This window comes from Lepisma saccharinum, chromosome 20 (assembly GCF_977018435.1).
Source record: "Lepisma saccharinum chromosome 20, izLepSacc3.1, whole genome shotgun sequence".
Taxonomy (NCBI): domain Eukaryota; kingdom Metazoa; phylum Arthropoda; class Insecta; order Zygentoma; family Lepismatidae; genus Lepisma; species Lepisma saccharinum.
This window is the reverse complement of record NC_139248.1, coordinates 61,067,349-61,090,807: the sequence shown is the minus strand read 5'-3', so window position 1 is coordinate 61,090,807 and position 23,459 is coordinate 61,067,349. Positions and strand designations below refer to the sequence as shown.

The 23,459-nt window shown below is 37.5% G+C and overlaps 1 protein-coding gene across 1 annotated transcript in view; it reads left to right on the top strand.

Moving 5' to 3' along the window:
• LOC146003489 (uncharacterized) overlaps positions 1-23,459 on the top strand; it is a 546,114-nt gene that overhangs the window by 338,746 nt on the left and 183,909 nt on the right. Inside the window, exon 3 of the mRNA XM_083141780.1 lies at positions 13,778-13,861. Within this exon, the coding sequence (XP_082997906.1) occupies positions 13,778-13,861 (84 nt within the window). The remainder of the gene's footprint in view (positions 1-13,777; positions 13,862-23,459) is intronic.

Here is a 23,459-nt window from a genome sequence, read left to right as displayed (position 1 = left end):
GCTTTCCTTTCTACACCCGTATTAGGTATGTACAAATATGAAAATACATACATGTGTTTGAATCAATGTAAAACTGGTACGAAAGCTTAAGACAAACTAAGAAAGTATACATTCTGTCATTTTAGAATCCACGACTTTTGCGACACCGTCGTATGCGGCACTAGCATTTCTGCCGTCATATGTGACACTGTATGGAAAATATATTCCATGACAGTTGCGACACAAAGTGTAAATAGCTTCCCGTCACACTTTATCCAGGCTTAGGACTTCAGCATCATGGAAGCTTGTGTGTTTTTGAAAACCTTTATTAGTTTTCCTTCACACTGGCATCATGGAAGCTGGGTGTATTTATCCTTTGTCAATGACGGATTCTTTAGATCCCTTGTCGGTATAGGAACAGACTGCAATCCCTTGTCAATGTAGAAATGTAGAATGGGTCGTTTCTCTTGTAGTTGAATCAACATCTTACTATTTTCATTCTAATTTCTGAACGTACGCTATTCTCCTCAAAAAGAGCTTAAGATCTCTATGCATTTCATAGTCGGCAAACGCTCTTTGTATTCTCTCATCTAATGTAATGTACTGACGTCGCCTACGTTTCCCTTTAAGATTCAAGGCCCTCCTCTCACATAAGTAGTCGTTGTACACAGCTTCTAATCTTAAAGTCTTTACTAATTGGTACACGTTAGGACTTGACTTTTCCGTCAATACATTAACTGTATGGTTCCATCCCTCGACTGCATTGTTAGTCCTGTGCTGCTGTTTTAAGCAGTTCCACATGGAAATGTCGAAAACAGAGTTGTTCATCCACTGTTGAACGAAATAATCCGAACATTTTCTCAATATGTCGTTGTTTCGCGCATCTACCATCATACACAGCCATCCATCATCGACGTCAGCCACAGGGAGGTAAGCCAGAGCTGAACACATTCTTATACACAGCCGCACGTCTGGATCTGTTTTGCAATCGTTTGTCAGTCCCAACTCCTGCACTTTTCGCCACAAACATTGGTTAAAGTGATAATTAGAACCACTGATCTGAGCAGACGCTATTGCTGCTGCACGTATGCAAATGTCGCTAATTCTGGTAAACAAATTAGAAATCGTAGGGGAAAATCCAAGCAGTGTCGCTAATGACGAAAAAAACAACAGTTTTTGCCTTAGTGTCGCAAATGACGGTTTTGAAATGTCAGAACTCCGTCATTTTAATGGCGCCTACGGACCACAGAAACGTATAGAGGACGTCAAAACAAAAAAACTTTTCTCAGCAACATTTTGTCATTTAGTCCTTTGCTTAAGCGCTACAAACGTTCAAAGAAGCCCGTTTTGCCACCTGCATGCTGGCAACCCAACATCGCATCTATGACTTTTTCCATCGGTGAAACAGTACACGGCAGTGTTGCGACGAACACAAAATTTTGTTAAGAATGACAAACTACCAATCACATTATGTGTTATCAGAGGCGGCGATTAGGGGGGCGAGGGGCGGGCAGTTGCCCCCCACTTTTCGCCACTTTTGTCCCTGCACTATGCTAAATCTTATCTACAAAGGGAAATATACTGTATTTGCCCCCCAGTTTTGACACCTTGCTCCCCAGGTTTGGGAACACTGTGTGTTATTAAAAGAAGCGAGGAACGCGTTCAGCAGACCAACGAGAAGTGAACCAAAGATGGTAGGAAAGCAAGATATTGAAAAGGAAGTGGCAATATCGGATTATGTCTCTTAGCCTACATGTCAAATTATTTACAAATCCCGTTGAAAGGCTGAAAGTCAGTGTTGCCAGCGTATTTTCTTGCCTATATTTTACCCTTCTGATTCGTAATCAATGACTTGAAATGTTCAGCTAATGAAGGTTTTTTTCTTCTAATCTGGTAATTCTCTTTCTACTTCTCTAGTGATTAACATTTTCTGTTTACAGTTGTAGGGAAATAAAAATATAACATGTTTTCTTGAAAATGTATTTAACGCCGAAAGAAAAACTGTGAAGTATCGTTATTTCTTCATTTATCATTCTTACTGCTCCCCCGAAGCTCGTGCGCTATTTACGCCAATGTACTTACGGTACTGGTGTATTTTCCAAGGAAGATACCCTCCTGGTTGAATCTGATCCCTGACCTCATCTGATGCTTGGGCCTCGATAATGTGGTCTCATTTCGAAATGAAATGAACGTAGAAGGAAATAAATTCCAATCAGCAATTTTACCCTTTGAATCCTATCAATATTTAAACGTTTGGTAATTAAATGCAAATATGGAAAATGTTGTTACCCAATTTATCAGGTAATGCGCGCATGGGCGATACATGTATTATATCTTCTAAAGAGTTGCATGTTGATTCAATAAACAGACACACACACACACACGCATACACACACATATGACAAGGTATTTGCTCCCCTCATTCTCGTATAGGTGGAGATATAAATATCGTTTAAGTATGTTTTGCCACTGTGTATGTAATAGACGAGTCGGTTGATGAGGGACGCAAGGCCGCTTGTACAGTCAACGGCAAAGATAATGATAGGCAAATTGTCCACCACTATTTTCATTCTTTTATTCTACCAGGTGGTTATAATTATAGTGACGGTGTTCAGAGTGGTACAGCACGGGCTGTAATGAGAGTAGCAGTCTGAAACTTCGTAGATATGCTAATGAAGCAATGCGCTCGCGAATTATGAAAAAAAGGGTTCCAATTCTCGCCACCAGGATAAAAAATGGCGCTGTAAGCAGTCAAAACTTGGTATAGTTACAGGAAAAACACTATAAATCGCAGAAAACAATACTCTTTGTAATAAAATATCGCTACAATTTCACTATTCGAATTACATGAACATTACTAAAGGAAAGTGCAACAAGCGTCACCAACCACAACCAGGGAGCTCACACAATGGTTAGGCAATGTCACCGACTTTGACGTCAGAGTTACGGAAAATTTCACGTTTTGACTGCTTACAGCGCCATTTTTACTCTGGTGGCGTGAATTGCAACTTCTTTTTTTTTTTTTTTTTTTTTTTTTTAATAATTCGGGAGCGCATTGCTTCGTTAGCATATCTACGAAGTTTCAGACTGCTACTCTCATTACAGCCCGTGCTGTACCACTCTGACCTCTGTCACTTTAATTATAACCACCTGGTGCATCCTGTGTTGTTTTAAAGAATGAAACTATGTTGATTCGAAGCAGGCATTGTTCTATGCTTCGAACCAATATAGTTTGATTCCTTAAAACAACACAGAATGTAGAATTAAAAGTAATTAAAATAGCGGTGGACAATTTGCCTACCATTAACTTTGCCGTTGACTGTACCGTACGTCCTTGCACCGGAGAACCAACGGATACGGCAAGTGTTGCCAACTACCAAAGCTTTTGGTATTGCGATCATCACTCAAATTTCAAAATTTAAAGTACTTTAATAAAATCTAAATCAAGGTAAATTTATCCCTTACGAAAAGCAGCGTGTATAAGGAACATATATATTTTTAAAGTAAGATATTTGTCAGTTAAGAATGAAATCATTCGAAAAGCGAATCGTTCAAGTTTTTAAGTTTGACGTTAGATGGAAAGCCTAGCTTATTCAAATATATTTTTTTTGTATTTTTCTTGTCTCCCGTAACTGTAAAATGTTATTGCTTACTTAATTTTCCAAATAAAATTTACCTAAAATTTCATAACATAGACTGCGTAAGGTGTTGCTCAAATTTCAAGAAATCATAAAACATGACCTTCCTTCAGCTCATCTTAATAACCAGATCCTTATGAAGCGATGCAGGAAATGACGGGCTAACCACGAAATTATATATTCATGATATTTTTGTAGGGTACACACAGGCTGGCTCATCAGGGCTATTTTGTACTTAATAGGAAGAGAATTTGGCTATTCTGCACAATCGACCCACTGTGTTTTACCGTTTCGGCGCAAAACAAAAATTGTTCACTCGTAGTACTCAATTCGTGCTTCCATTTGGCACTGCATTTTTCAATTGGAAGTTCCTGTTCTGTGAAATAATACAAACTATCTTCCATTACTTACCATAGGAGCTTTCCTTTATCGATATCCATGTTGTAAACACACAGAATTGCCAGGTCGAATTTTGATTTTTAACCTGGATTGTTTGGAAATTTCCACTAGGATTCAACTTTCTTTATTTCGTGTTTTCATCCGTATTTATGATTTTCCTATTATATTTTGATATTGAAGTTTCTATTTTATAATAGCTGTAAATTATTTTCGTAATTTAAATTGCTTTTCTTCCATTTATTTGGCAAATATATGGTTTTTGGTTATTTTATTGTTCAAGGTTGGCATAACGTTGTGCGATAAGGGAGACCTTATCGCACAACATGAAGACAATCTTACATTGTGACGTTTCTCCAAGGTACCTTTATTAGGTATGCCATTCCCGAGGTTTCGAGATTTTTTCCCATGATTCTGTGCGCGCTATGACGTCATTAAGAGGACAGAATGGAACTTACTTCGTTAGTTTATACGAAAGCTTGAGATAAATGTGTCGATTATTTACTTATACACACCTTTTCTTGAATGCCGGTAGAATGAGAACAAATCACCCTGTTTGTGCTCTTGGCACGTGCAATAATAATAGAAGAAAATCGCCTGGAATAAAGTGATCATCGCAAAAAAACAAGTTGCTGCAGCAGGATTGATTCAATTTGTTCCTCCAAATTTCGGACTTACTCAGTTGTGCACCCACAGGGGGGCAGGGGGTATTGCCCCCCAACCTTCGACGGAAGTCAATTCTAGGAGGGGCAAACATTGATGGCCAAAGGCACCTGCAGGGGGCACAGAGGAGCAATTGCCCCCTTCTATTTCAAATTTTATGCAAATAAAAATACATTTCGTAAAATTTTCTTGCTCGCTTCGCTTGCAGTGCCTCCTTTTCTCAGTCTCGTCAAGTTCAGAGCCGTAGCTAGGGGGCGGCGGGAGTCGGCCATGGGCGCCAAATAATCTAATTTTTTTAAAAAAAAGTTGTGAAAGACAGAATGCCTTGGCGCCATGTGATATTATTTGTTCCCTATTAAATCAATATTGTTTTAAATTGCAAAAATTGGATCTAAAAATTTTCTTTCTCGCTTCTCTCGCAATATAATTGTTTTCTGTAATGTGATATTTAAATAATATGTTTTGTATATATGTAATGAATAAACTTTGAATACGTACATAATTTAGTGTTAGCATCTTGCATATGTATTTTCTTATTTTATGTCGCTCCATGTTTCATATGTGTAAAACATATGAAAGTTATACATGTTATATGTACAAAAAAAATATCTTCGGCATGCATTTAACATTCATTTTCTGCCATTCAAAAATACAGTTTGTGTGCTTGTTTTCAATTATTAGCTAATGTAAAATTTCTGGTGTTGAAAAAAATATTTCAAATAGTTTGTTCCAAATAAATGCTTTAGCACAGACATCTACCTCCCTTTCCGTAATATATGAGGATAATAACGTCTTTGATACTACTACCACTAGTAATAATAATGCCATTATTAATGTTATTATTATTATTACTATTATTATTATTATTATTGGTACGTTTATCCTGGCACTTGCACCCTCCAGACAAAAATTCGTGGTTGCGCCTCTGGCCTTACTTCCACACTCGCCTTCCGTATCATCACGTATGCAACTTTCAAAAACCTTTACACAATCCGAACTCAGTTTCTAAGTATTGCTTAATTGAATATTGAGTGAAAGATAAGATTTATTATCTTTGAAATTGAAACATCGCCCGCGAGAATAATACTTTGAACATCTCGTAGGTAGCCAACACTAATTAACAATTGCACTGTGTTACTTTACTTTATGTGCGTTTGTTGAGAAATTGTGCTGAAAATATAATGTACGACTTACAGGACAGACGTTTCTCCCCTGCACATCCTTTCAATCTTCTCGTCAATCAATCAGAAGAGCTATCATGTAAATAATGCCCAAAGAAGCTATTCAATATAAAGCATACTTATCAAAGCAAGGAAAATTTTATCAATCATTTTTGTATTATCAATATAATGTGTTGTATACACGTCTATTATATTATAATTTAAAGATATCGTACAAATATAATACTATTTTGCTGGCTTTAATTTATTTTATATGTCCTTTAAAATGCCTCGTTGGTTCAGTCGGTAAAAAATCTGACTGTCACGCTGAAGACGAGGATTCTGTTCCCAGGGTGGTTGGTCTCGAGGCGGATTTTCTCAGCAACGTCCTTGCATGAAAACTGTTTTGAGGTTCACCAGGGGTCTAAAAAAAAATAGTATTTTTGGGGCCGGAACGTGATGCTAACACCACCTTCATAAATGGCCGGGATTGTGAATCATAATCCCTATATTCATTCATGGCATGTTACAACGCGCAGAAGGTACTTTTGCTTATAAAACTTAGTGCATATTTAGTCGCACACCGTGGCCGTTCGGTCTAAGACGTCATGCTTTGGGCTCTGGCTACGGAACGCGCAGGTTCGAGTCTCCTAGGGGAAGCGTAACAACTTTCCTTCTGAGGTTTCGGACTGTGTATGGGGCCGGTGGCCACCCACAATTGTGAGGAAATTGGAGAGCTACGAATGAGTAGCGTAATCCGGCCATGGAAACTTACAAAAATGACTGGGGGGTCGTCGTGCTGACCATACGCCACCTCGTAACAGGTTGGATGATCTCCCGCCTCGGCAGGTGGAAATGAGGCCGGCAGTCGGTAGGTAGGTAGGCCTTAGCCCTGTATTAGTACACATTTGAATACATGCCGCGAGAATACACATTATGAAATTTGTTTGAGTCAACTCAAACATACTGCAGAAACTATTTCCATGTAGATTTAATAGCCGGCATCCGTGGCAGAGTGGTTAGCACATCGCGCTACGACGCCAAAGATTCCAGGTTCGAAACCCGGCCTGGGTATGGATGTTTGTGAGTGTCCATTCATCAATTTCATCATCATGACTCATCCTCATCTTCGCAATTAGCCAAAAGTGTCAGAAAAGTGAATTAAATAAACCAAATAAAAAAAACAACTAGATTTAATATTTCATATTTATGTTGCTTGATTGAATTGGCTTTTTAAATCCGCTTTTTTGCACAGAAAGGCTAATTGGGACTGGGCCTACAGTTTAAAGTTGGATCCTATCCACTATGTGCCTACACCGAGTATCGAAACCGGGACCCCTTGACTACAAGGCGACGGCGCTACCACTAGGTTATCGGGGAAGCCATATTTGTGTTGCTTCACAAGACTTATTTTCTAATTGCGCACTGTATTATTAGTAAAACACATTATATGTGTGTGTTGGATATGGTATGAGATTTAATTAGGAAAAGCGATGGCTAATGTAATATTTATACAAAGTAAATTAATGTATTATGTTCTTACAACAAATGTAACTATTATAGAATAGGAAGCCAGTGCCGAAATTAGCCGTAAGTTTCTTTTTAATTCCTCGCAGTAGTAAATATTGTTACAAATAAAATCTAAAAATTTAGATCCTCAACTCAGGTGGATAAGAGACCAAATTATAATTCTCAGCTTGCATTTACCTCCGATTATTAGAAGTATCATTCGACCGAAAAGGAATCTCTGACTGTTGGCTGACAAATGTTACGTGTCTAAAATACAGGAAAACGTAACAGCATAATCGTTCCATTATTTTTGTTTTGTATTTGTATTGCTCTTGTTTTATTTCAAGTATAATTTACCCCTTGGCTAATCGCAAAGATGAAAATGAATAGTGAGTAGATGAAATGGATGAAGGGATGATCACAAATCCATGTGGATCACAAACAGTACAGAGTAATACACAGATTGTTGGTTGTTGATTGTTTGATTGTTGTTGATCCCTTCGGCCCTCGACCCGAACTTGCACTACACTGAGGCTCCGGAAATTCCGCTGTCGTTAATGTCTTCAGCTTTGGACCCCAACTGGAACTAGTAGTAGACTTCGTTACTTTACGGTATTTAGTCCTTTTCATCTTCGAATCACTAGATCTTATAAAGCCACCAATGGACATTGACTGTCACACTTACCTTTGAATTCTCATTAACCGATTCTGTTGTACAGATCAACTTGGAAATTGAAGCCGCGTATTTTAACCTCATTATATTCTAGAACATTCCGCAGATAAAACGTTAATGTTGCCAGTAGTTCGACTCCTTCTCTTATTCAAGAACGTTTCCTCTCGCGCTTTCCAGAGATTAAAAAAATTACAATGAATCGCCCTACATGTGGCGTTACGTTTGCAGATTCCAAATGCTGACAAGTCTTTACATAGTGCTGCGACAACACCGAAAGCTCAAAAAAAGTTTTAATGCAATATTATCAACAACAGGGTTATAGAACATTCTCCGTGTTGCCTTGGTAAGTATTTCTCTCCTTATATTATCGGCACACTATTCAAGAAAACAAAAATCTAATTTTATGTAGTGTAAACTGAAAAAAAATTAAGGGGGGACTCCAGCCCTCTGATCCCACCTTGGATACGCGCTATTAACAATAACAGGGTTATAGAACATTCTGTGTCTCGCCTCGATAATTATTTCTCTCAAATTATCATCACATTATTCAAGAAGCCATGAACCTAATTTTATGTAGCGTAATTTCCTGAACGGGGTGCTGGAGCCCCCTGATTCCCACCTTGGATACGTGCTTGACTCGATAATTATTTCTCTCCTTAAATTATCGTCACATTATTTTATTTCCCACCTCAAGAAACCAAAAACCTCATTTTATCTATTGTAAATCGAAAACTTTTTGGGGGGCTCGAGCCTCCTAAGCTCCCCCTTGGATACGTGCCTTCATCAATTTAAACTAAAACATCACTCATCCTGTTCGTCGCGATTAGCCAAAAGTGGAAGAAGACGCTAAATAACAAAAACAAATTTATCGTGGCGATCAACTGGAGAATCTTAAAAGTAGCGTGAAATTATTAAAGGAAATTCCAGGACATTCAGTAAAAATTCATATCAGAATATGCCCGGACAAGAACTTTCCCTAGAATTATACATTTAAAATAAATGCAATAGGTTAGCTGGAAAGAAAAGCTGGCAGTGGACTACAGCCTACAGGGACAAGATATCACGCATATAATGTCTGAAAAATTAACTATGCATTGTTTCGGAATAAGTGTATTCTATCCCGTATTTGATCTCTTGTTGTCAAATTAAATTAATAGCTTTGGTGTATAATATCAAAAGATGCCTAAAAACACAGCGTTTCATGTGCCATCTGCTACATTCTACGCATAGCTTTCTTCCGTTCGTGTCCTCTTGGTGACGTCACAAGCTCTAGCCAATAGCATGCAAGTCGCGGAGTGGCCCCCTCTGACGTTTCTCGAGGAATGCCTACGTTGTTAAGTTAGGTCCGTTAGGTTCGGTTCTCTTAGCATAAATACACTGTAAATGTATTATTTATGCTAAGATAACTAAACCCAACAAGCCTAACATAACAAATTAGGCATTTAACCTTACATCTGCACGTAAATTAGGCTCATTATGTTTCGTTTATAATGGTGGTTTCTGAAACTTAATACTACGTTTTTTCCACTTCCAATTGTTTCCTCACCATAAATCCTACATTTCTGTAATCCTTGAGTCATACCCTTTCCAACGATGCATCATACATATTTGTATTAGGAAGGGTCAATTCGACATCCTTACCGAGAATTGATATGGTATGAGCTTTAAATCCATTTAATGCACAGATAGTCAAATCGGGACTGAACCTACACTTTTCTCGTACCCGAGATCCCTTTGTTAAAAGGCGACGATGTTGCCACTAGACGATCAGAGTGGTCCTTAACATGTTAACGCACTTTCTGTCCGCCTCCACAAATAAACGCATCAAGGGGAAACAGTGCGTGTAGCAAGGGGGAGGCATTTACACTTTACTGCACTTAACATAATATTATTAATCAATGCTTTTTTCGTTTTGAGCCAATGTATGCGGTCCTCCATTACGCCTATTACAGAACGCAATAAACAAAATTTTGGTTGTTTACAAACCAATAGGTGATTTTGTATTTTGAATGCTGATGACAGATGACATAAATTTTTCCCTAGATTAGGATTTTTCTCCACGTCATTAAGTTCAATCAACCCACTATGAATGAATGAAGTTTTCTTGGCGTTTAATTTATGAAGTTCCGTTTTCTTGACTTCTAATTGTCTTTCCCCCCAGTTTTTATCTTGTTTATTTGATCTTACAGTGTCTTCCTATGCAACCGTCGCTCAAGGAGTTTATCTTCTTGTTTTTCTTACGTTGGTTTCACTCTGGCCGTGGGGTGCGGTGAGTGTGGTGCAAGATGGCCGCTGTACCTATTACGTTGTCTGCGGGGTTGAGATGTCTTCTGATTTCGTTCCAGAATCTGATTGTTTCTCTTCTGATTACATCTTCTAACTGGACTATGTCGAGGTCATGTATTTGAAGATTGCAATCCACTATATTATACCATTGAATTTTAGACATTTTGTATAAAAAACTTGTATGAGGGATTTTGAAAAATGGAACTTATACTATAATCAAAGCTTACAATTTCCATGTCAATATTTCTCATAAAGATAGAAGGTGGATTAAATGCTTACTATTCTATGTGCAATTATAGTTCTATATTGAGGATTTGTACTGTAGAAAAACAATATTTTACCATTTTTTAGACAGTGCCATCTATTGAGAAAATGATAGAACTACACATTTTTATTGTGAAATTAAGGCAGTTAATATATCCTTATTTTCTGAAAAAAAAATAGACGTGATGGGTAAAAATTGATTTAATTTTTGTAATCAACATGCTGAAATTATTCAGAGACAACATTCATCCACGAGTCATCCGAACCCATGCAGAAGTAGGTCCAAGTTATCCAGCATTCCGAAAACAGATTGAGGCTGATGTCTGTCTGTCTCTTAAAGCTGCTCTTCCTAGCTAAAGAAGATACAAAGCTGTAATGCTTCGTTAGTCGCCTTTAACGTGGTCGTGAATCAGTCTTTCAACGCATGATACCAAAAATTAACCTGTACAAGAGCTGATGCCTTCAGTACTCATTTTGCAAAGAACTTCTCATTGTTCCTAATGATGTTAAAATAGATTATATACCGAAACAGTCGAAATTGATATTTCGTTACTTTCTGTGTAACTTAAGAAGAAATAGCTTCTCGACTATCAGGATAGAAAATTCTATGCCCGAACCTTTAAGTAACTTATTAGATATTGTTAATAATCTTTAGTGAGACCGGTTACACACTGTACCCCCTCGAGAATTACGTCGAATTTTTTTTAATCCACAGATTTCAATGTTTTATGTAATGTAAAAGTGGTTCCAGCGTTAGGAAAGCACAAATAACGGAGATATTTAATGCCAAAGTATGGCACATTTAAGTTAAAACCTCTAAAGTATTTTCGTCGCTTTTTGTTAGTAAAACCTGTTTGTATGTATACTAAAATAGGGAAAGAACACGCCGAAAACAACTACCAGTACCAAACCTACCAATCCTAACCTAACTACGTAAAATTATAGCTGCTGTCTTGGAAAGTCGTTTGGGTGCTATATTCACTTGCTTGAAGCCTTCGGGTTGTTCTGCTTCACAGTAAAGTAACATGCTAAGGTAACAGACGTATTTTACTTCACAATAACACATTTCCGAGAGCTAAAATAAACTGAAAATGTTCATAAACAACAAAATCTTCATAAACCATGCAAGATATTTCATTTTCCGTAGGGGGTACAGGAGGTCAAGGGTACCTCTTTAGTATGCCTATTCCCATCAATTAAAATTCAGTTGTTGTTTTTTTTAATTAATGATATCAATGCACATATGTAAGTCTGAATCAGCAGCTGAAGGCATGTACAATTAAATATCTAAATATCCATTCTTACTATTATCCTCATAGGAAAAAGATGGATGCAGTATGTTCAAACTTTTGGTCACGTTTCACATTCGTGAGGCTGGGTGTATGGTTCATGGTGGTTCTATGACTGTTACCATGTGTATATAGCCGTAGATACGAATTTTACTTCGTTGTTGTCAGGATTTAACACTAGAAGGGCCGGAGCTATATGTATACCATTTTGACCGCTAATGTTTCATGCACACCATAAATGCTTATAATGATTCGATATTGATTACATCGTAATTTAGTAATATTATACTACATAAAATATTTATTAAAGCACTTAAGTTACAATATTTGTTGATATTATTAATGATAGTTACAATATTTAATATTTACTACAATATTCAATATTAATATTTTCTTTTATTGAATCTTCAATACCGATAGAAAATAAATTGTAATGTTATGCTTTTGGCAACGATAGTAACAATTACTTTTTTATTTGCAAACATATTATTTACAGTATAACTTACAATTTTATTTTTATTACGAATTCCTTTAGAAAATGACTAACACAAGTGCAATAGTCGTACATGTGAAGAAATATGTTTATTCAAAGCATTATTTCATTTTTACTCGTGTGCCGAGCTAATCCTACACTTGAAACTCTTGGTCGAACACTGACCACAAACTGCCTTCTCGCAAACGCCAGTTCAAAATTTGCAAAAGACTGGACATGGTGGGAAATTATATTTAGCTTCCGGTCAAAATGACCGCTCCGGCCCTTCTTTGTTGACTATCGTTGTCAATTGTTGAACTTTAAACACACACACATCGAAGATTGATTGATTGATTTAAAATTTTTAGGTGCGTCAGCACATTTTACACCCTTCAGTGAATTCGGGGAAGATCCCCTTATCTAAAGCCCTTAGCTCAAGTTTAAAAGAACAAAAAGGGGGGGTTGTAAAAAGCCCCTCAAGGAACGTTAAAATGAGAGTGAATAGTCCCCATTCTTCAGTGTCTACTAGAAACAAATGTAAAAAAAAAAAAATTAAACAAATGTCACCAGTGAAGTTCTCTGAACTCAAAATTAGGATAGAGACATTTCTAAAGCTAGGAAACTATTGCCGGCTGCGCACGGACACACACTGTATACACCAGCAAAGAACATAGGCGTGCGCATGCTGGGTGGCAGTGGTGCTAGAACACCTTCTAATGTGTCACACACACACATACAAAACGGAAAGTGTTGAAACTAAAATTACAATAATTCAAAGTAGTTTTTGTTTTTAACGCATCAAAGTCAGAATATGAGCCGGAGAAATTTACACTTGGCAGAGGTAAGAATGGGGAGGAAATCATACATGGTATTACTCGACCCTTGTTCCCAATAAGATTTCAAATGATGAGGTGATTCATAGATATTTCATCACTGCAAAAATGGTCAATTATGATAGGATAATTTACTATTATGCTTCTTTGAAAACAAGAAAAGTTAAATTCCAATTATTTAGATTTTGAGATTTCAGACGACTTTTATACATATTTTGTAAATTTTACTTAGAATAATGTGTAATACATAGTTTGAAACGATTATATTTTTTCAAGCAGAGTTGCATATTTTAAATTACAAACTTTTCTACTGAGACGTACAAACTGTATTATTTATTTCAATTATTTGAGTCATGAATACTACTCTGTTTTTTAGAAACAGTGTAATTTCACTGTAGTGTCAATATTCAATGAAAAGTAGACAGAAGACATTATGATAGAAAATGTTATTGGATATGATTCAAATTTACCACCTTTATATGTATAGTTAATAATAGTTTGATGCCGAACACACAAGCTACAATCTCACGTCACCAAAATTAATCCCGGCATATGGCAGTGTGGAACGTATATTGTACAACACATCGTAATGTATGAATTTCTTCTCTTTTTCAGCTGATGAACACGAGAGAAATTTATGGGACTCTATATTTCTCAAACCTCCAACAGCAGATTTGGATGAGGAGGAAGTTGATTGTAGTAAGTGTTAATTTTGTTCTACATTTTATCGTGCGATACGACCAAAAGTTTTTGATTACGTAATGCAAACTATTTGTCTGGGAAAGTAACGAAATGCATATGTTACGGCTAGAGCCATCTTTAAACTGTTTGCACTGTTCAAATGTTTTACTGCTGTTTAGATTCCCGTTTCCGTACGGTACTTGAAGTATTATGTGAATTTCCCTCGGTTTACAATATATTTGCACTCACAGGCTTATCTGCGTTGATTAACAAGTGACTCACGTTGTCCGCGATGTTAGCGCTCCATGCGGTAAGGTTGACACTTGTCTCAGTATCTTGACATAGATGTTTACTTAATCTTTTAACTTGACACTTGCGAGCAGAGGATAAATGTTGCTAGTTTTGATTATACAAAGACTTACATGTTCAAGATAGTAGAAGTAATTCCATGAAAGTAAGTGTGATAAATAGGGAAAATAGGTGCAAAATTATGGTCGGGAAAAAAAAAGGTTCTGAAATTTTTTTTAAGAAGGTGGAAAAGAAGGTAAAGGTAAAGGTAAAGTGTTCCCCTGTGCATAGCACCACGCCATGAAGGCGTATAGGGGGTGTGGGGGTAACGCCCCACACTTTCTTGATCCGGTCGTGACTGGGGGTGATGTGATCAGCATGCTGATAAAATGCCTTTATTCTAAACCACACATTAACATTCTTTATTCAACACAATAGCAAATAACTTAGCTCTTGTTCTTCTCTTTAAAATGAGACTATAGGATTTTATGTAGCTGATCAAGAAGAATGAACATCATTTATTTTTCTGTCAAATTTTTTAACAAATCGTGAAAGAAAAGGAAGGAAAGAGGTGCTGGAGCTGATGCATGAAAGGATGAAAAGGGGATAAATGTGCTAATCTCACGAAGAGTAGCAACAAAGTGTGTTTATTTCATTTGTTTTAATGTCCTAAATACATTTCTGAAACGTTTGGTATCAAAAGAGCTATATTTTTGGAAATACTACTGTTATACCTTCAACTTTCCATCAAACTAAAAAGTACAATTACAATAAAATTATGACTTTATGTTTGAAAGTAAAATTTTTATAAATTACCCCATGAGTTTTAGACATCAATGTTAATAAATGTCTGATAAGTAAAATAATTAAAGCTATTCATGTTTCTCAAAAACACATCTCTTGTATGAACTAATTAATGACACCATAACTCTTACGAGGAACCCATCTACTAACAGAGACAATGGTTTGATTGATTTCCTTTATTTTACTTTGTTTTTTGTGCCACTTCTGGCTAATTTGCGAAGATGGGGATGAATGATGATATGATGAAATTGATGAATGAACACTCACAAACATCCATGTCCAGGCCGGGATTCGAACCCGGGACCCCTGGCGTCGTAGTGCGATGTGCTACCCACTCCGCCACGGGGGCCGGCAACAGAGACAATGGCAACATGAATAAAGTAAAGGGGGAGCTACATTGGATTCAGCAGCACAAAGCAAGAAGAACGATAATATGCTTTTGTAATTAGGGACACAAAGGAAAATTGGAAACAGTCAAATAGGGAGGAAATGGACCACCATGCACATAAGACACTCTATGCCAACATACTTTACCACATCTGGTTTAACGTAGGAGAAAGCAAGGTCAAGGTTCTCATATAAGAGGCCATTTCAAACGTCTGTGAGGCCTGGAATAGTAGTGTATCTCTGCACCTGCACATTCCGTGACGTCACTCTAGCAACGACCACCAACATGTCTACTTCCGCTTCCGGTAAACAAATGAATTGCACCTCCGATAAATCCTCTTGTATGCCCAACGATTGGCCACAATACTAAAGGAATTATTGTTTTAAGTTCACTTTATGCACAGATAGGCTAATCGGGAGGACCTACAAAGTATAGTGAGATTTGAACGACTGTGCAATGTATCTCCACCGGGTATCGAACCCGGGACCCCTTGCTTATACAAGGCGACGGCACTACACAATCGGAGAGGCCAGCCACAATACTAAGTGGCCTCGTCGATGGCGCAGTCAAAGCGTCGTCGCCTTGTAATCTAGGGATGTCGGGTTCGATACCCGGTGGAGGCATATAGTGGTTCGGATCTTACTTTAAAACTGTACGTCCAGTTCCGATTAACCTTACTGTGCATAAAGTGGACTTAAAACACCAATTCAATCAATCAATCGGTCACATTACTAAGTAGACAACTTCACAATCATCACCTTTAGGAATAAGGAACAGACTTCTTCATCGGCGTCCAAAGCGAAAGCCAAGAGGTTCAGATGACTTGTCTGGAATATTAGAAAATTTCCTTTTTCTTATTTTCCTTCTTATATTTATATTTCCTCTTCTATTTTCGTCTTTTCTTCATCGAGCTTTCAGTTCTTTCCTATGCCTTGCAAATATATTTCTTCGTGTTTATTCTGTCTCTCTCTTGTGTCTTATTTTCTCCTCTCTCTTTGCTTTGATTTATCTTTCTCTCTCTCTCTCTCTTTGCGTTATCTTTCTCTCTCTCTCTCTTTGCTTTGATTTCTCTCTCTCTCTCTCTCTGTCTGGAGTTTAGTTTATTTTATCTCTATCCTTCTTTGTATACATTTTTATTTTATTTCTCTCTCTCCCTCTGCTTCGCCTAAAACTTATACTTTACAGCATCTTCCCAGTGGCGCAGTGGCAACGTTGTCGCCTTGTAAAATGAGTCCCGTGTTCCATACCTGCTGGAGGCACTTAGTTCTTCTGACCTTATTAAACTGTGGGAACTGTGGCTCATAATAAACAAACTCAACTCTCATTTTACAGGGGCTCGTAATAATGAAGTCAGCACACGATTTTCAATAATCACACTACAGAAATAACTTTTTTATATTCACTTTCACCTTACAAAATTTTTGAGCAGGCGTACAGTCAGAGAAAGAATTACCTGGGCCACGGGACCTAGAATTTCGTAACGTTTTAAAGCCTCTTGTTTTTGCAACCCAAATAACAAAATATTCACTTAAGTTTGTCTGGTGGATCTGAGTTCTGGGGAAGGATTGAGCATTGATAGCACATGACTCATGCCCCAGCCACAACAAAAAACAGCTACGTGGCCTCAAGAAGAAAATTTCAGCAATTGGTTTCTTAACAAGAGCTTCTCGTAATGAAATATTATTTCGAGTGATACTAGTCATTGTCAAGAAGGTTCACTGAAATGATGGTTATCATCACAGACCACATGCCACACGTTAATTTTTTAAGTCTAGTTTATGCACTGGACCTACAGATTAAAGTGGAATCCGAACCAAATGTTCCTCTATCTGGTATTGAATTCGGAATCCTTTGATTACATGTCGAAGACGTTACCACTACGCCATCGGAGAGGCAATGGAACGCCTTGAGAAAGAGACGAGTGAAACCATATTTGGCGTAAATTTTAAAAATAAGACAATATTTTGTGGTCACAGTTTCCAAACGTGGGAGAGGCATAGATTTTTTGTCCCATCGTCCAATTCACGAGTTTATAATTTTTCTCACCGACACGATTAAGAGGAGTGGTACAAGATAAGCGAAGTAAAATAACTGAAACAGAAATAAAAGGAGAAAGCGAAACAAATTTTATCCACAATATTCTGCAGTCACTTCAGTCGTATTCACGGAATGTTACCTTTACCGTGGTCTCTAACTTGTGTTTTCCATTATCTTTGTGTTCTCGATTCCCTCTGTCACGATTGCTCTAAAACTAATTAATGCGACTTTAATTAAACAATACAAACAACGAAACAATGCACAATCAACTGCTCAAAACAACATTCCATTTGTTTTCGAACAGGAAAATAATTGAGATGCTGTAAAATGAAGCAAGATGCAGTAATAAAGTGGGAATTTGCTACTGTATAGAATTAAATCGGTGAAGATGTTCGATTTGATTGGATGTTTGTTATTTAGTGTCGCTATTGTTTCACTTTTGACAAATAGCGACGATGAAGATGAGTAATGAATGATGATATGATGACATTGATTAAGGGACACTCACCAAGAACACCCATGGCCAAGCCGAGATTCGAACCAGGGGCCCATGCTGTCGTGGCGTGCTGTGCTAACCACTCCGCCACGGAGGTCGGTTAGGAGTGGACATTATACCATATTTTGTGTACGCAATTGGGATTAATGAATGGAATGACTAGGCATATTATATTAATAATATATCACGTCATATTATTCGGCACGAAGTAACATCAGAGACATTCAATCTTGCATTTTTGCCTTTCAACTAATTTTTCGACTTTAGGTTAATCACATCAATAAGATAAATTATGAAACAAATGATAATAAATGCGGGATATTGACAGTTATTATTAATTATCTGACACAAGCAACATTAAGCAGACTGGGTGGGCAAGCTCATTAAGTGGTCGACATTCGATCTCGTCAACAAAGTTCCCGGGTTTGAGTACCGTCCTTGTAACAGGTGTTTGAGTATTTCGTCGTTAATTTCATGTAATGGCACTCGTCCGCGACTAGGAAGAAAAGTGATGCTACGTAACAAAACTAATAAAAATAAACATGATCGAAGAGTACTTATTTAATCTCTCACGAAATCTCCTACAAAACCGGGATATATGAAACATATGTATCTGCAGATACGTTTTCGATTTCTATATTGCCCAATCTGTTGTTCGCGCATGTGTGGTGAATGTTTTGCTTTAGACTGAACAGGCTCGTGTCGCTTGTCGCTTGCCGATTCGATACGAATTCATCATGTCGCTTGTCGCTTCGGTGCGAAAACTTCTTTATACCTTTTTCCACAAACTAAAGATGATAGTATTATTTTGTTTTTTCACCTGCAATGTATGTAGATAAAGTCAACTGAGTGTTTGTTTTATGTCCACATTATGCAGAGATACGATAATCAGGACTGGACTTACAGTTTAAAGTGCGATCCGAACCATGTGCCTCCACAGGGTATCGTACCCGAGACCCCTTCGTTACCACTACGCCATCGGTTGGACTCGATTGCATCATTTACTTGCAGATGTTGTATGTTGTTTACGAGATACATAGACATGGCATCTCTGACTTCAACATCATTTCAAAACTCATGCTCAGTAATAGGCTTCTAAATAAGATGGTGTTTATCTGCAAACTCCTTTTCTTTCTTGTTGATAGAATACATCTCGCTATACATTGAAATAACCACCGCTGAAATTATTATTAGGTATTCTATCAACATAAGGGAAGCTTCCACCGCAAGTAATTGCAACCCGAGATGTGTTCGTTGTGGTCTACAAAACAATAAAATGTGTGTTGTGTAAATGAGGTGAATGTAACGATGGTCATTACCTGCGGTGGAACTACATTTTTTGTGTGTTTCTATCTAGATGCTTGTTTTGTGCATCCAAAATTAGCTCCCTGCACTTTGTTATTCATAAATGGTACAAATACGAGGGTTGTTTATAAATTGCATGAACAATTTTAGAGATGACATCTGTTACACATGTTTCCATATTTCTGTTTACGGCATTACGAGAGACCAACACAGAGGGTGTTTCAATAATTTACAAGTTTTGCGACTGAATTCTCTGGTGTAATACACGGCAGGAGCGCGACGGTGTTTGCTCAGCGGAGGTAATGATAACAGGTGGGAAAAAACAAGCTGCAACTCTTCGGAAAACACGGCTTTATACTTTAATTAATCAAAAGAAACTTCGCCTGCCAAAAACGCCTCCCTGCGGAGTTAGAATTGGTGTACCGTCCGATGGTTAACGTTCTAAAATCTAAATTGTACAATACTAGGTTTGACATTCTGCTAAGCAATGCTCTTACATTCTTTCACCCATAATGCCATCATTCATCATTAATCTTTGTGTTAGATAATGAAGTCCCCAGCCGAAATGTAGTGAAAAACAGCGTTACGGGTTTTAGGCACTGGAACAAAATTTTCATTGTAAAATTAACATAGCACCGTGGTAGAGGCTTTTCATTCATATTCTAGTAGAAACTTATTAGTTTCGAGTTTTTTTATCAAGCTAATGTTTTCACTAACTGTAACAAATTATGGACGTTAAGTCATTTTAGTCTAATCGAATATGTCGTCCTCAAAACAAAATTTCTTGTCCTCTTAATATATATGTAGTTTGAAATATACAGGGTGTCTCATAAGTAATAGCGTAAACTGACACAGGTGAAAGTACACGATAGTAGAAGCAAAAAAAAGTCTCAGTAAACATGGGTCTGCAATAATCGAGATAATCGCGAATGTGTGATTACAAGCCGCCACTGACTTCACTGTTTGTAAACGTCGTCCTAGTTGATACAATTCTAATAATGTGTGCGAATGTGTGGTTAGAAGCCGTCACTGATTGCATTTTGTAAACACCGAGTGCTTTACCTTTACCAGTTGCCAGGTCGATTCCAAAAATACTAGTAGCGGTTTTCTTCAAAGGAAATCGGGCCGAAGCTCGAAGTGGGAGACGCAGTGGACGGACTAGCAAGTTATACCATTATAGAAGTAAAGAACATTATACATATTCAAAATACTAATCACGTTAAACCATTAATAGTGTCATTATCATCAAACTGTAAATAAACATGGCAGCTGATATGTTTCAAAGTAGTATTAAAATAATCTTCAAATTTCAGTAACAAAGACTATAAAAATATTTAAGAATATTTTAAGTTACAATTTTAGAGTACATCCAGAATGTTTTAATTTCACTGGATGAAAAGTTACTGAAATTACTAGAGTTTCATTAACACACTCAAGAAACATTTCCATAGTAGGTGCAGTGTCAGAAACAGAAAACTGAATTTTTACATGTAATTTTGTATTTGCTTTAATCTAACTGTTTAAATATTTCACATGGCTGTTTACTAGAAAAAGCCTTTCTACAAAAAACATATATACCAAAAATCAAGCAATTTTAATCGTGTTTTTTTTTAAAAAAATAAGAAACTCAATTTAAATTTTAAAAAATCCTATTTAAATAATATAAATCAACAAGAATGATTTTTTAAAATAAAATAATGATTTTTATCCACCCTGATCCAACGTACACCTGTGAGTGAAAAAAAACGCCTACCCTTGAACGTTCGCTAGATAGCCTGCGTTGGCACGCTTCGTCCAACAACTGGTTGCAACTCATTTCGATGGGCCTATTGATATGTTTCCCTCCCTAAATTATAGTCTGTGTCCATGAAAATGTTCATACCTTGTGTGTATGGTTATTTTAGGAATATGAGCAGCTGCTTTCAAAACCTCCCACAGGCCAAAAGCTTACTCGGGAAGACTGCCACGATTTGACGCTGGATGATGGACGGTGTTACAAACTGTGAAGAACTTCCTGACAAATGAAGATAACAATAGAACGTGCTTTATCCATTTTTCTTGATTTTACAGAACAGCACGTTATTTCCATGTTAGAGCATGCTCTTTCCTTGTATAAGCAACCAAAATTTCTTTGCAATGGATGGAAAAAGGACGTTCCAATCTTGGAAAATTCCTAGTTACAGAGCCCCTTCACAGAGCTATTTAACATCAAGTCTTAAAGGGGGGCCTTTGCCACTTGGTCATGCTCTTCATATACTGAAATATGTTTATATAAAGCAATAAATGCAGTACTGCAGAGCAGGGTGCGAAATCATTGAATACTAGTGGGGGGAGAAAGTTCTAAATCTACAAACCCTCCTCCCTCACAAACATATGTGTAAATTATACAATATACATATTTGTAATGTTACTAAAAGTAAAAATAAATTACTCAATTAAAAATATATTATTTCTATTTACATAAAGTAAATTAATTTGTTACTTTTATACATATTATATACTGCGAAGCAGCTAATTCCTTTACTAACTGGTCATAGATGATAAAATTATGAAATAGTTGGTGGTTTTATTATGTGTTAGTTTTTGATTAGTTTGTGCTTTATGTTAATATAAATCAATTAGATTTCAAAGTTATTATTGTCTTGCATTCTTCCTATACTTTCATTGTGTGTATTAATGTAGATTTGTTAATGATCTCTTGAGAGAGAAATCATTGAATACGCACAATTACACTAATTTTTGTGTGTTTTCGATATTATTCGTAGTCAAGTATATTTTAAATTGAAGTAATTGCCTGTATTTTATTTGTTATATCAAAAACTCTCCCCCCGGAAATTTTCGGGGGGATTTTTGAGGCAAAGATTGTTGGTTGGCGGAAATCCCCCATTCCCCACCCAGAATTTTGCACCCGTTGCAGAGCAGAGAAGAAATTACTATACAATATTTTAAGGTGAAATGATTTTATTCTTATTAGCTTGGCTAACATGCAACAGTTTTTTGTTAAAATCTACTGTGAATGCTCCATACCACAAACTAAACATTCATTTCCTACTAACCACGAGCGTTTTTTCCCTAGTTCTGTGGTGTGAAACTACTTGCTGAGACTGTTCTGCATGTACAGTCAAATCAATCAACCAGGGCCTCCCCAATGGCGCAGTGGTAGCGTCGTCGCCTTGTAATCAAGGGGTCCCAGGTTCGATACCCGGTAGAGGCATAAGTGGTTCGGATCTCACTTTAAACTGTAGGTCCAGTCCCGATTAGGCTTACTGTGCATAAAGTGGACTTAAAACACCAAATCAACAGCAAATCAATCAACCAGGGAGCAAGGGACGAAAGCCCCATAAATAGAACTGTGACAGTCAGGTTTACCGTCGTCATTATTATTATTATTACTCTAACAATTAGCCGTAAAAAAATGTGATTGAATCAAAGTGTTGAGTGTTTTATTTTGTAAGAATATATATTTGATTTGCCAAGCCGACGGGATAATGAAAGGAAGTCCCGAGACTGACGGGCGAGCACCTGAAAGGTCACGTTATGCGTCTAAAGCTTAGGAAATTCGACCGTAATGACAACCATTTAAATATCTCGGTTTCCAGCGGTCAGATTTATGTGAAACTTTTACCAGCGCAGCAGCATGTGTGCAAGGACGGATGTGTGGAGTTTCGTCGCGATCAAGCAACAATTACGGATGCCAGATGAAATTGGTTGTAATCGATCAGTTTATGGGCACTGATTGCAGTTGAGCTATGGACGACAGCAAGGCGGAAGCTTAATCCGTAGAAACCAAACTTCGAGCACGACCCGTCCAGGTTGGGAGACAATAGAGCGAAGTGGAATGACCTCTCCGGAAGCGTCCCTTCAACGAGCGCCGAGCGCCGAGCGTCCTTTTTCGAAATCCAAATAAAACGAAGGACATGGTTTTTCGACACACAGTTTTACCGCGATTCTCGTAGCGAGAGCACCTCCGTGTTACCTCTCCGTACACTGTCTTACCGCGATTCTTGTAGCGAGAGCACCTCCGTGTTACCTCTCCGTATACCGTGGACTTTGTTGTGCTTCGCGAACATCAGTGTGGATAGGCAGTAAGTCTACACGAGTTCGCTTACCTCAACCGCTGGAGGAAGTTGAAGCGAGACTGTGTTTCCGTAATAATCTTACGCCGTTTATAGTTTTTGTGAAACGAGGAACATCGAAAATTATGGCGGGCTAGAGGAAGAAGAGAGATGGGGGCGTTACCCTCGATTCGCCCGACGCCAGACGAGACACGACCCATGCCTACAACGTGCCAAGAAACG